Source organism: Chlamydotis macqueenii, chromosome 2 (genome assembly GCF_036417535.1).
Source record: "Chlamydotis macqueenii isolate bChlMac1 chromosome 2, bChlMac1.mat, whole genome shotgun sequence".
Classification (NCBI taxonomy): Eukaryota; Metazoa; Chordata; class Aves; order Otidiformes; family Otididae; genus Chlamydotis; species Chlamydotis macqueenii.
This window is the reverse complement of record NC_141557.1, coordinates 83,733,080-83,747,974: the sequence shown is the minus strand read 5'-3', so window position 1 is coordinate 83,747,974 and position 14,895 is coordinate 83,733,080. Positions and strand designations below refer to the sequence as shown.

General features: G+C 41.3%; 1 protein-coding gene across 1 annotated transcript in view; it reads right to left on the bottom strand.

Annotated features, from left to right (window-relative positions):
- The window catches only part of RETREG1 (reticulophagy regulator 1), a 68,011-nt gene extending 53,436 nt beyond the window's left edge, over nucleotides 1–14,575 (bottom strand). Inside the window, exon 1 of the mRNA XM_086740353.1 lies at nucleotides 14,316–14,575. Within this exon, the coding sequence (XP_086596479.1) occupies nucleotides 14,316–14,575 (260 nt within the window). The remainder of the gene's footprint in view (nucleotides 1–14,315) is intronic.
- Nucleotides 14,576–14,895: the final 320 nt, after the last annotated feature.

The window sequence follows — 14,895 nt, the reverse complement described above, 5'->3', positions numbered from 1 at the left end:
ACAATTTTCTTTTTTATTCACATACAAAAAAGCTAGACATTTTCTTGTGTTTCCTATAGGACCTATGTTCACAGAAGATTTTTATACAAACAATTCTTTCAAATGCAAAGATGAGGTAAAACTATATCGCTCACGGTATAATACTCAAACGTGTCCTCACAATGAGCTTCCACGAATTTTGTTTTTCACTCAATAAAAATTTTAGAACATGTCAAGTCAGAGCCAGACTCAGAATGTACGATTTATAAGCTCATGCACTGCTGACTTTGCTATCCAGGTGAGTTTGGAGATTAGCTCTTCTATCTGTTTTACTGACAAATATCTTAACGTATAAAAAAGGATCTGAAACATATAAGAATTAAAATTCAGTTAAATAAATAAAAAAAAAAAGCATAAGTATTTTAATAGCTTGTTTCAAGCACATTGAGCCGGAGATCTGAATACAGATAACAGGCACAGTAGTATCTTTTTCAAGGTAAAAGCAAAAACAATTAACTTAAAAAAAAAATTGAGGATAGCCAAAACCAGTAAAAAGCCATTGTCCAAGGCAGTGGATCAGATGAGAATACCAACAGAAACAAAATCATACAAAGATGGGAGGTTTCCAAGAAACCTCTTGGATTCAAAACAGGGCAACTGGCCACCCAACTAGTTCCTGCTGCAGTTTTTCTGTGAGAAGAAGAGGGAAGGGAAATGAAAAGGAGTAACAAGCATGGCCTCTGGAGGAAGCCAACAGACACCCTTTGAGCGCACTTGGATTTTTAAAAAGAAAATTGGATTCTAGGTGTTTCTAAAAAGCTCAGGAAACACTGCAGTTTTGGAAAACTGCTCCAGCATTCCCTGCAATCCTCAAAAAACAGGGCTGCATCGAGGAAAATGCCCACGCCACTGATTTTCACATTTAACACAAACTCATAATGCCCAATCACCCTGAGCAGACCAGGATATGATTTCCAATACAAACAGAGAAGCTCACTCTGAAAGTTTTTTCTGAGTATGAAGGCTTTCTACATCTGTCCAGAGTTTGAATTATAAGACTACTCTGTCAAAAAAACCCACCCACACCTAAAACCCAAGAACAAAATTAGTACTTCTGTATAATTTCAGCCAGCTCAAGAAAAGCAATAAAGACATTTAGAGAAAAATGATTACAAGCTAAGCTCTTTCAAAGCTGCTCAAGCATAGCTCATTAAATCAAAACTCCTAACAGCTTTGCATCATGCTTTGCACTATTTTTCTTGGTTATAACCTTCACCATTAACATACTTGATACTGTTTAAAGATCAATTTCAACTGCATTGAAGACTTCGTTTAATCTACTTATTTAACTTACTGATAATGGAGGAGAGGAGGAGATGTGACACTGTAGAGAAAAATAAAATGAAGAATTTTTCATACAGTTTCTGGGAATCAGAAGTTTGTAACAAATGCAGAGCTTTAAGTTATGTGGGCTTAATAACATGCCTATTCTATAGGTTCCTCGTTGTGCTTGTGCACTTATATTTTAGAGAATCAAAGAGTATGCCCCAACTTAGCAATTGCCTTTGGTTTGTCCTCACTGGTTTAAAAAAAAACCCACGTGAATACTGGAATTTAGGTGTGCGTGTGTGAATGTGTGTGCACACATTTTACTAGTTGTTAAAGGTAAGATCAGATGTTTACTAAGAAGGTTTATCCTGTCTTTCAAAGAATATACAGAACATGTTTGACCTACTTTATGCTCACAACTAAAGCACACTCCTAGTTTCACTGCAATCACAGCTGTCACCTGCTGTTAAAAACAATTGCACTAATGTGGACAAGGATTAGCAAACAAGGATTAACAAGGTAGCATCCTCCTGGAAGATGCTTCCAAGTCATGTCATTCTACCTTCTTGATACAGCAGTCTTTCTGCTCCATAGCTTTAGGCAAAAAAAAAAAAAACAACCAAAACAACGAAAAAAAAAAAACCCCTGTAATCTAGTTGGAGCAGCCAGTAGCCAAGCAAGGACTCTTCACTTATTTGGAGAGCTTTGATTTGTTCTGACTGGACTTTTCATGCCTTAACATTATTAGCTGTCATACTCCTTCCTCCCCTGCTTCAGTTCTGTTTATTTACACCATGCTGTTTGCAAGAAAGACCATCTCTTATGAATTCCTTCACAGCCAGTGTGCATCTGCTCTCAAGGTGCTCCAGCAGTAGGGGTGGTTTTTTTTTTTTGGGTTGGTGGTTTTTTTTTTTTTTGCTTATGTCTACTATAAACTTATCAAAAAATGCTGGGATATGAAAATCACTTACTATGCTAACAGTGTCAGGATTCAAAACTCTTACATGAATGATCAACATGACGCATAGCAATCAGACTAACAGAACATTTCAGTAGTACTTTTGCTTATTATTAGGAGTTAGGGCTTTTTTTCCTCCTTTTTTTTTTTAAGGAAAAGGACAGAGCTTACTTAAGTATTTCTAACACATATATATATCTGACAAAACAGAAAGGCTCCAGTTCCTAAATTCAAATGTAACCTTTTAGGTACTTGGGAACTTCCATATTTTGCTACAATGTTATGTTTACATTCAAAAATTATGCTCTGACTAAAAATAAAAAAAAAAAGAATATCCTTTTGATAAGCTTCCTATAGCCGTGAAAGTCAGATGGAAAGAAAACATAAGACAACAAATGTAGCTGAAGTTCCAAGGAGAAAAACAAAACTGTACATAGTAGAAGAGCAACACATTAAAAAGAATGATTACACCTAACCTGGTTAGAGAGCTCCTTTACTTGCTCCTGGTGGTGATATTATCTAATACGGCATCACTGAAAGTTAGAAAAGTACACTAAGGTACCTTGTCCTTCTTTCTTTTCTCCACCTCTTTATATATAGTATGGGATGGTCATATGTCAATACTGGCAAGATATGTTAACTAACACAACAAATCATCCATTGGATCTGTTATATCAAGAAGCAGCCACCTCCCAGTGCAGAGCTCCTGGGACAATCAACTGCACAAACCTGATCATACAGAGTCACTCAAGTGGCATGAGCCAGCTAAGAAATTTCAGAGGCAAATACTGTCACACAGTACTGCAGCCTGTAAACACAATGAACTCTTACAGGGCACAGCAAAAGCTATTTTTAATTGTACTTGTGAGATACAGGGCAGGCACGGACATACTAAATTACTTTAGAAGTGAAATATAACAATTTGATTATACAAGCCTCATTTCGGCTGTGAAGGCTTATTTTTTTACAACACATTCTAGAGTTATGAATGACTTGCACTTTGCAAACACAAACCATAAGAAAATATTTCATCAAAAATTAAACAATTTAGATTATCAGCAGCCACAGCTAGTTATTTCTGGAAAGCCTTAGTAGGTGTACTTTTATTAACCATCTATCCTTATATTCATTCCAGAAAACCAGTCTTCCAGTACCTCAAAAGGGCCTACAGGAAAGACTGGGAGAGACTCTTCAATAGGGCCTGTTGTGACAAGACTAGGGGTAATCATAGAATCATAGAATCATAGAATCACATGGTTGGATGGGACCTATAAGATCATCTAGTCCAACCGTCTTCCCACTACCATTGCTGCCACAGCTACTAAACCATATCCTGTAGCTTCTCATCAAGCCGCCTCTTGAACACTGCCAGGCACGGAGACTCCACCACCTCCCTGGGCAGGCCGTTCCAGTGCCTTACCACTCTTTGAGAGAAAAAAGTTTTTCCTCAAGTCCAATCTAAACCTCCTCTGGTACAACTTGTGGCCATTTCCTCGGGTCCTGCTTGTTGCCTGGAAGAAGAGGCCAAACCCCTGTTCATCACAACCTGCCTTCAGGAAGCTATAGAGTGCAATGAGGTCTCCCCTGAGCCTCCTCTTCTCCAGACTAAACAATCCCAACTCTCTCAGCCGCTCCTCATAAGACTTGTGCTCCAGACCCCTCACCAGCTTTGTTGCCCTTCTCTGGACACGTTCCAGGGCTTCAATGTCTTTCTTGTAGTGAGGGGCCCAAAACTGAACACAATACTCAAGGTGTGGCCTCACCAGTGCCGAATACAGGGGGATGATTACCTCCCTGCTCCTGCTGGCCACACTATTTCTAATGCAGGCCAGGATGCCGTTGGCCCTCTTGGCCACCTGGGCACACTGTCGGCTCATGTTCAGCTGAGCATCAACCAACACCCCCAGGTCCCTTTCCTCTTCACAGTCCTCCAGCCACTCAGCTCCGAGCCTATAGCGCTGCATGGGGTTATTGTGGCCAAAGTGCAGGACCCGACACTTGGCCTTGTTGAACCTCATGCCATTCAGCTCAGCCCAGTGATCCAGCCTATCCAGATCCCTCTGAAGGGCCTCCCTACCCTCAGGCAGATCAACACCGCCACCCAACTTGGTGTCATCTGCAAACTTACTGAGGGTACACTCAATCCCCTCGTCTAGGTCATCAATAAAGATATTGAACAAGATGGGCCCAAGTACCGACCCCTGGGGGACACCACTTGTAACAGGCTGCCAGCTGGACTTGACTCCATTAACCACCACCCGCTGGGCACGGCCCCCTAGCCAATTCTTTATCCAAAGAAGGGTATACCTACCCAGTCCACAGGCAGCCAGTTTCCCTAGGAGAATACTGTGAGAGACCATGTCAAAGGCCTTGCTGAAGTCCAGGTAGACCACATCAACAGCCTTTCCTTCATCCACCAGTCTGGTCACCCAGTCGTAAAAGGAAATGAGGTTGGTCAAGCCCGACCTGCCTTTCGTGAACCCGTGCTGGCTGGGCCTGATCCCCTGGATGCCACTCATATGCCGAGTGATCTCACCCAAGATGATTTGCTCCATAACTTTCCCAGGTACTGAGGTCAGGCTGACAGGCCTGTAGTTCCCCGGATCCTCCTTACGGCCCTTCTTGTAGATGGGAGTCACATCGGCAAGCCTCCAGTCCTCCGGGACCTCCCCAGATAACCAGGACCGCTGGTAGATGGCCGAGAGTGGCTCGGCAATCACCCCCGCCAACTCCCTTAGCACCCTAGGATGGAGCCCGTCCGGTCCCATGGACCTGTGGCAGTCCAGATGGAGAAGGAGCTCTCTAACTGTCTCCACCTGTACCACAGGGGGTGTACTCGGCCTGGCATCCCAGACTTCCAGATTAGGGCATAAAGTGCCCTGAGGATAACTGATCTGCCTATTAATGGTTTCAAAATAGAGGGAGATAGATTTAGATTAGATATTAGGAAAAAATTTTTTACACTGAGGGTGGTAGAACACTGGAACAGGTTGCCCAGACAGGTGGTAGATGCCCCATCCCTGGAAACATTCAAGGCCAGGTTGGATGGGGCTCTGAGCAATCTGATTGAGTTGGAGATGTCCCTGGTTGGACTAGATGACCTTTGAAGGTCCCTTCCAACCCTAACCATTCTATGACTATGAAATAACTGCACAAATATGTAGAAGCTGTGAATAACACAAACATGAACATGGAGCCTTGCTTCCCCATCAGCTATTACAACACATTTATTGGCTGCATTAGCTCAGTGCTCAACAAACATGTATTTACATCTCAAGATCAGAGCCCAAACCCTTCAGAGTATTTTTGTGGTGGTTTAAATAGCATAGGTTGGTATATACTTGTTTCCTCATTAAACGCCAAGGTAAAAATCCACTAAACACCTTCCAGCCACAGTTTTCCATAGAACCAGTCTTGTTCCGTAAGACACAGCTATGACGCGCCACTGAACAAACGTGAGAACTGTCCACAACTCCAAATGAGATACCTGTATGCGAGCGTGGGCTGAGACATAAACCAGCTAGAGAACGGCTCTCACCTGTACAGATCAAATATTTCTACGGCATTTTGAGAATGCTCAACTGCTGACAAAGGATATTCTGCTTTTTTTTATCTGGTAATTTTAAAGGTATGTCTACTCCTCCTCTTACAGGGAACTGCCCGACACTGTCTCAGATAGAAGTATATGGTGATGGCACGTAGATAATGAAAAAATGTGGTCATAACTGTTTCCTGGTGGTAACTGTTTCCTTCTTGCAGCTGAATGTAGACCATTCTTCCATGCTTACTACTGGAGTGATCAGCACCCGTCCCGTTGCAACAAATTCTGATGATCTCAAGCAAGAGATCTGGGGAAGGAGAGGACAGCTAGTTTTCTTCTAAATACAGCATGAAATGCACTTCCTGAAGAATGTGGCTGAAATACACTGCAAAGACAGTATCAGCAAGCTTGTGCTCTTACTCATCACTGGCTCAATCATTTTGTTTGCCCTGTTGTGAATCAAGAAGCAGTAATACCTATTAAATTCAACTAATATTTTATTTAAACGTGAGGTAACACTTTGACTTTCCTAACTGAAAAAAGATCCCAAAGCAAGTTTGCAAAACTTGTTTTTTCCACCTATTAAACCTGTGAACTTACAACTTCCATGTGAATTGCTCTTAGATGAAAATGACTTTCATATTAAGCTTCTGTAAATATCAGAATGCAGTATCTATAAATATTAAAATCCAAATGCTCAAGTATTCAACACATTTGAAATCCAAGATTCAATAGTCCAGTATTTTTTCTGTTGTTCCTTTAGTACGTCTTGATCTGAGCCAAACTATTTAGATACTTGTTCAAGAATTACAGTGCAAAAATTGTTTCCCCATCCCTGCACAAAATAAATACTCACTTAAGGCAGAACAAGTTATGCACACTTTTTCGGTAGAATCTATTTATTGAATAGAATATCGGCAGAATTTTATTATATTTACATGGTATTTAACTGTCATCCTGCATGTCTGAAAGATACACAAGAACTGTGGTACAGCAGATTCCTTGTTGCAGAGGGAAACATACTACATGTAACAGAATATATCTGCAGATGTGCTGTCAAAAACTTTAGAATGAACAAAGACGTTATAAATTCTGTCTAACAAACCTCCTCACCCCTACAAAAAGCATAATTTGTTGAATTAAATAATTTTAAAAACCATTTACTCTACATCTTCTGTTAATCCAGAAATAAAATATGCACACCACCACTTTGGGTGCCTGGCAGCCTGAACTCAAATAGCTGTGTATCTGTTTACCTGAAAACATGTGAAATACTGTAATAGAACGCTGCTTAAAATATGTATATTAAAACATGTTTAAAATTACTTCAAATGTAGTGGAGAAAAGTGTAAGCTTCTGTACAGACATAAATTAGGAAGAAACACCTTTTTCACTTGAAAATTTTTCTAAGAAAGAATGCCATTCAAGAACTTAGATATCTAAAATTTTTAACAAAATATCTCAACCAGAATAGAATGAAGGACTGGAAAGCAATTGATTCATGACTTATGTGCCAACCAGCAATGAGTTTTCCATTGGATAGTTCTCAGAAGACTAAACATTCTATCAATAAGTACATAAAAATGAAAAATCAGAAGAGGCATGATTATTATTCTGAAACTAGCAGCCTTTTCTTTAATTCTTTCTGTGTTAAGACAAAGACAATTCAGTCGTCAACCTTTTATTCAAGAGGTTTATTTGCCAGGTTTTATTCAAGAGATTAGGATCCTATTTGCTCAGTTCAAAGCACAGATTAAATCAAACCTGGACAGTTGTTCTTTAGGAAACCTTCTAGAACTTATTAGGAATAAAGATTGTGGAATAATAAATAAATCTCTTGGCATAAGAAATAGACTCCCACAAACTTAAATTAGTATTACTCTGACAGCCACCTGCAGAAGTGGTAGTTCTCTCAGGCTGCAGGGCAAAAGGCAAAGACTACTGGACAATTCTAAAGAATTACATAATTATTAACTGGATTTAGTAACATGTAAGAGAGGAATTCAAATTGCATATTCTCTCTACCCTAACTACAAGAAAAATGACATCTTAAACTTACAAATAGAGTCTAAATAAAAATGAAAATAGTATAATTCTCTAAGCAAAAATATCAGAAAAAAAAATCGTGCAAATGCTTTGCATTTAACCAAAGAGAAATTTCCCTATAAGATGGTAAATTTGAAAGTATAGTGGTGGTTTGGAAAACAGGATCAAGTCAATAATAAAATGGCGCATTGCAAAATCATCTCACTCTGTTTGCAAGGAAACCTCTTGGGGAACACAGTGGTTAGAATCATGTTTCAACATTTATGGCTTGTGGATCAGATTTACTGTGACCTACTGCATTCAGATAGGCATCCAAAATAAAAAGCTGAGAAGGAGGAAGTTTAAATGACCTAAATGACACACCTTCCGAGTCCACTATGACATCAAGTACTACTGTTACATCAGTGACAACAAGGGATGGTATTTCCATGGAAGTTAAAATTATTTTGAATTAAACACGTAACATCAAATAATCCGGCTTTCTTTATTTTTGCAGAAACATGCCCAGATGACCTTAACTAACCTGTACTCTGGCAAAGTACAGAAGAAATCTTAATCCCATTTTTTCATACAGTAGCAGCAGTTTGATATTAAAACAATCCACCTCTACCATGCTGCCCTAAATCTCCTTTTCTTTAATGCTCTCATTAGTCCTGTAACATCTACCATGGAGGATAGCATATCCCCCTAAAACTTCCATTGTTCTCCAAATTCTACTTACTATTTGAAAGGTCTCATTATTTTGAGTTAATACATGAAGAAATTACCATTTCTGCCTTAAGACAACTGCTTTAGACACAGAATTTGTAAGTTTTAGCAAGACAGAATAAACCCAAGCCATGCTGCAATTCGTCTGTTCTCCTTTGTTTGGGATTTCCATCTTCTGCAAAAGTCCTCATCCTGGATTTGGTCCTAAAATCTTCAGTAATGCTCATTTTCCCTCAGTTCCTCAATTATCCCATTTGATTTCTTTTCTGATTGATCCTGTTTTCATTTTACTGGTTGAAAAAGGCTGTAAACTGTCCAGGTTTTTACGTAACACTATCTGGCTCTTAAACAATGTCAATTTTCATTCCTGTAAAACAATCTTTGAGCCAAAACCAATGCAAACTGTCACTAAAAACCTGTTGAGATAATAGCTTTAATTTTTTTTTTGCTAAGTAAATTGAATTAATTCAACTTTATGTTCCACTTTTCTACCTCCAAAGCCTTCAAAAGTTTTAATAATTCATATTGGAAAAGTGGAAAAGTGAACATAAGCTTAAAACTGCCTGAGTGAAAACAAGGAGATCTTAAAATTGTACCACAACTTGTGCTGCCATTGGAATTTTAGCTTTATTTGAGAAAGTGTATATTGGAATATCACCTTCTGGGGAAAAAAAAAAAAAAAAAAAAAAAACCACAAACATTTTTTTTAAGTTTGCAGAACAAAGAGCAAATTACTGTACCATAGCTGGATATCACAAAATAATCACAATACCAGTAAGTTACAAAAGCTCAGTAAAAGGCAGCAAATTAAGTAAGTTAAGACTATCAGACTAGAAGAAACAAACTAGCACCCATGTAAGAAACTCATTCATGTGGATGCACAGTGAATTCCAAAGCTGCCTGTGCCAGAATTTTTTTGTTCTCTTTTCTGATAATGAATGTATTATAATTACAAAAGAAATACGGCAATACATAACCTGTTCTACTACCCTTACATAAAGGATAAGAGATGGAAACTCTTATCAGGGTATGAGACAGGATTACAATTGATATTAAACTATTGACTTGTGTGTTATCCTGATACTTTGGATTTTCAGAAAGTAATCCCAAAACTACTACAAAGGTAGCTCTAAGATTACCTATATGACAAAGATAGCTGAATAATGAAATTTCCCAAATTTAACACCACATTTAGCATCTGGTTGCTATAAGAAGAAAAACATTTTGTCACAGAAACACATAGATGTGATCTCCTGACTTGGGATATATTACAAATTTAAGACAGTGATCTGAAGGCAAACATACTACAAACTGTCCTCAAAATGTCAATACCCCTTCTTACTCCAACTCTCTTAATTTTCATGCATTTTTCTTTATGTTTTAATTTCATGGATTTCTTTTATTCCAATTCTCACTTCATTTAGTTTGGTCATCTCCCCCCTGTCCACCACCACTGATGAATTTCCCACATATATTTTGAATGAAAGCAAGTATTCTGAACCAAATATTTTCTTCCCAAGGATTTAAATTTGGGCAGAATTAATTCTTTCTGTATTAATTTTGCTCAGCATGCTCTCAGATTTGAGTGTGGTTTTGGGAAAGCTTAAGTCTGAGGGGGGGGAAAAAAGGATTATGAAACAGCTGAATTATGGCATAAACTGAATTAAAGCAATAAGGAATAAAATACTTCTATATTGCAATTTGCAATTTCAATAACTGGACTCATCAAAGGTCTAGAGTTATATAAGTAAAAATACTACATAACCAATACAATCTCTACAGAGTCTGTGTGAGTTTCTTACTAACGACATCTGGTGGCATGGATGTGGTTTGGATGGATAAAAGCCACCGGATCCCTCCCTGTACAAGGCCTAAGCGACTCATCCCTAAAGAAGGGACCACAAAAATTGCTGGGGGAAAACAACCACCAACCTCACAACTCCCGGGTAGCTCTGCTACAGACTGAAAAACACTAGTGATCACCACATCAGCCTTCTAGGAATAACATCACTAGCATAAGACTACCTAATACAGACAAGACCAAGAAAAAAGTAACATTTTGTAAGCAGTGGACTTCCTAAAGTTCAGGATGCCAAGTTCACCAAGATGTCCTGTTCGAGCAGTTCCCTGAGGACTCTATTTCCAGTGGTACCCACGGCCAATGTCAATAGTAGGCAGAAGTTTACAGTCCCCTTTCTCAAACACTCGAAATGGAACATGATATAGCTGTACCAACACACATACAGAGTTATGAACAGCTATACAAACGTGGCTGCTGCATGTCTAATAGGTCAGTTTATTTCTTGTAACAAAGAATACAAATCCACACGCAGGCATACACTGTGTATGCCTACTGCTCCAAAGGTGCAGAAAGCTTGCTTTTTAGGCAAGCTATCCATCAAGATGTATAGATGACACCATTTACAGTTTGTGTGCAAACACCTGAAAGAAATGCTTAGCCCAGTACTATTCTTAGGTCAAAAGAATAAATTAATGAATGAAAATTACTTTGAGATGTCTCCACGGTAAGCATTACCATTGTCAAGCAGAGATTTCAAGTAAGAAACACTTTAATAACGAATCTTAAAGTGAAGTGGATGCTTAAAACAAAACACACAAAAGCTCTAAACTCTGAATGTGTTTCTGTTATTAACATTTAAATAGCAATTAGATTTTTATTTCTCAAATAACTGTCCTATTGAAGTCTTTACCTGATGCAACAAACACAGGTGGTTCAGATATAAGAAATATTGTTTCCTCTCCCAATGAATTAATTCTCCCATCCAATAAAAATATTCATCAGGTCTGAGACCAAACAAATAATAAAAAAAATCTGAGTATAGATAGTGACAAAAGACACTATTATTAATGGCAATTTTTGCCATCATACCTGTCTAAATCAAGGAATGATACTTGTCTTTTACACAGGTGGTCAGTTAATTTGCTCATCCAGTACAATAACATCATATAACATTGTTAACAACAGACCTGCGGTAACATACAAATTTGCCTATCAGAAAGTATATAAAAATCCTCAAAGAAAAATTTGGATTTGGGCTAGCAATGAGAACAGCAAACAGGGTAAAGCACTAAGTTTGTTCCACAAGGAGACTGAAACAGAGAAAAGATCTGGTTTTGGCTGTGAGAGAGTTAATTTTCTTCCCAGTAGCCAGTACGGTGCTGTGTTTTGGATGTAGGACTACAATAATATTGATTACACACTGATGTTTTAGTGGTTGCTGAGCAGTGCTTACACCAAGTCAAGGACTTTTCAGATTCTCATGCCCTGCCAGCAAGGAGGCTGGAGGTGCACAGGAAGCTGGGAGGGGGCACAGCCAGGAGAGCTGACCCCAATGGGACAAAGGGATATTCCCTACCATACAACATCATGCTCAGCAATATAAACCGGGGGGAGCTGGCCAGAGGGGTGGCAGTGGCTGCTTGTGGACTGGCTGGGCATTGTTTGGCAAGCAGTTGCATCACTTGTTTTTCTTGGGTTTTCTGTCTCTCTCTTTTTGCTGTTTTCCTTTTCATTACAATTTTTAATTACTGTTGCTATTATTTTTTAAATTTTATTTAAATCATTAAACTGTTCTTATCTCAAACGACGAGTTTTCTTACTTTTACCCTTACGATTCTCTCCCCAGCCTACCAGGGAGAGGGAGGGTGAGCAAGCAGCTGTATGGTGTTTAGTTGCTGATGGGGGTTAAACCACAACATCTTAGTCTTTCTACTGCCTCTCTTCCCAAGAAACACTATAGAAATTGGTCATTTGGGCAACTGGTGTATCTAAGGATGACCTTGCAGACATTAATGTATTGTTTGAAATCTATATCTGCAAATACCTTTGAAACAAGTATCCACAAACTACAGAAGGCACATAATGGCACAGAATTACTAAAAATAAACTTGTCCCCCCCCCCCCACCTTGTGACTTCATAGAAATATTTAATATGACAGACTGGGAGAACAAAAATGAAAAGCTGACACTATCCCCCCTACCCTACACACGCACAAAGTAATAGTTAGGCTAGAATACTAGCAGATTTGTCTGAGATTAAAGCTAAGACTGGAAGTTACCAGTCAGCAACCTAACACCTAAAATACCTGGACTAAACTTTTGGCATCAGTAGAGTTTCTCTGTTCTTGGGCAAATCACTCACTTCTTCAATACTGTGTATGTAAAAAGGAAAAAAATATCCCACCAAAATTAAAGGGATGGGAGGAAGGAACTATCCGTACCCTTACAACACTTGGAAAACTGTAAAATGCATGCACTATATACCTTGCTTATGATCAAAGCTGGACAGAAGAATAGCAAACAGGTTGCCTAGCAGCTACTATTCCTTGAGATACAAAAATGTATTCTGTTAGATGCTGTCTTGAAAATTTTACCAGAGCCATGTCGCAAAAAACCAAAGCATTATGACCCTTCCAAACTGCTGCAAGAATGGATGATCTCTGAAGTAGATTGAAAATGAGAGCAAAACCATGTAACTTTCTCAATTCAAGGATTTACCATGGATACTTAAGAGTAAGATGGATAAAAAAAGTCAGCCTAAACTAGCCATCACATACACTGCTCCTGGGATTAAAGAAGATAAAATTATTTTGAAGGTATTTGCACAGAGAGATTTTCTTGTACAACACAAAGCTTCAGAAAGTTCTTTCTCCATGACCTGGATCTCATGTTTAAACATCACACTGTTAGGGTTATAGAGAACTAAGTGGAGTTTGCAAATAATCCCCCTCTTTGCTTGTTTGCCTCTCATTCACTTAAGAGGAAAGGAGGCAGTTTTACTCACAGGAGGGGAAACACAATTCAGTCTTAGAGTCTGAACAGTATTAGACAGAGCCCTAACACATAAATCACTCTACATGAGCAAGCAGCTATACAGCAACATTTTAGGAGATCAGAGAACAACAAACATAGGCATCACCAAAACCTAAGATCAGGGGAAAACTCCTGAAGAAGTTTCATATAGAAAGACAAGCTTTTCCTACAGAAATAAACAGAATTGTTATAAACACAACAATGAACACATCCCTATGTTGATTTCTGGGGTTTATTCAACAAAACTGTATCTGACTAGAAAAAGCCTAGTCAAAAAGGAGAACTGGTGCACTGCAGTAACATTCCTGCTGTCCCCACTCCACAAAGCCTCCACTAAGTAGGCCACCAATTTGGAAAAGCACACACACCCAAAATGAACTCTGAAGTAATGGACCACAGCAGCAGCGCAGGGCTAACTATGGGCTCAAGGCCTAATTTCACGAGGTTTCAAAACTCTGCCCAGAGACGCAGGCCCAGCGCTCATCTCCACTGCAAGAAATGCAACTTCTCAGCGAGGCGTGCCGCAGCTGCCCAGGTCAGCTTTCATCCGAGGCTCCTCGCTACTATATGAAACGGGGAGAAGGGAGAGGCAGAAAGCGGAGGCAGATGCACACAACGTAAAGGCCGCATCCTGCCCCACCAGACCGGCTACTGGGGGCTGGGGAAAGAACGGCGCGGGTCCAAAGGAAAGCAAGACCAGAAGGAAGACCGTGGAAGGGCAGGGGGAGCGGGTCAGCTCCCCTCCAAGGGGGGCCAGGGGACGGGTCGGGAAAGGGGCCGCAAGGCAAACCATCCCCCCGCGGGGCGAGCGAAGCAAGGGGTGAGGCGCCCGTCGCCGGGCGGGGCGGCGGCGGGGTGGGCAGGGGCTCTCCTCTCCCGCGGGGGCGGTCCCGATCCCAGCCCCGACCAGGCTCGCTCACCAGAAGAGCAGGTTGGCGCAGACGAAGCTGCCCAGGCTGTGGAGGGGCCGCTCCCAGCTAAGCGCCGCCGCGATGCAGCAGCCCACCGCCAGCCCCGTCTCCCCCAGCAGCGCCGCGGCCGCCCCGGCCCCGCCTGGCACCTCCGCCGGCTCCGCATCCCTGGCTGCCGCCGCGCCCCGCTCCTCGAGGGCCTCCGGTCGTTCACGCCCGCCGCCACCATCCCCGATCGCCTCCGCCTCGCGGGGCTGCGCACTCGCCATGGCTCGGTGGCGGCCACCGGGCTGCCGCTGGGGCGGGCGGAGCTGGGCTGGGCCGGGCCAGGCTGGGCCGGGCCAGGCCGGGCCGGGCTGGCGGGAGGCGGGGCAGGGGCGCGGCCCGGCCGGGCGGCACCAGGGGCGGTGCCGGGAGCGTAGCCGTTACCCCCGGCACCCACCGGCGCCAGTGGCGTCACCCCGAGCCGCGCACCAGACACGGCGGCTGGGGGGACCCGCCCTCCGGGCAGGTGTCACGAGGGGTTGCGCGTGCGCGTGACAGGTGCTGGGGGCGGGGCCTGGTGGGCGCGGGAGGGGCGAGAGGCGGG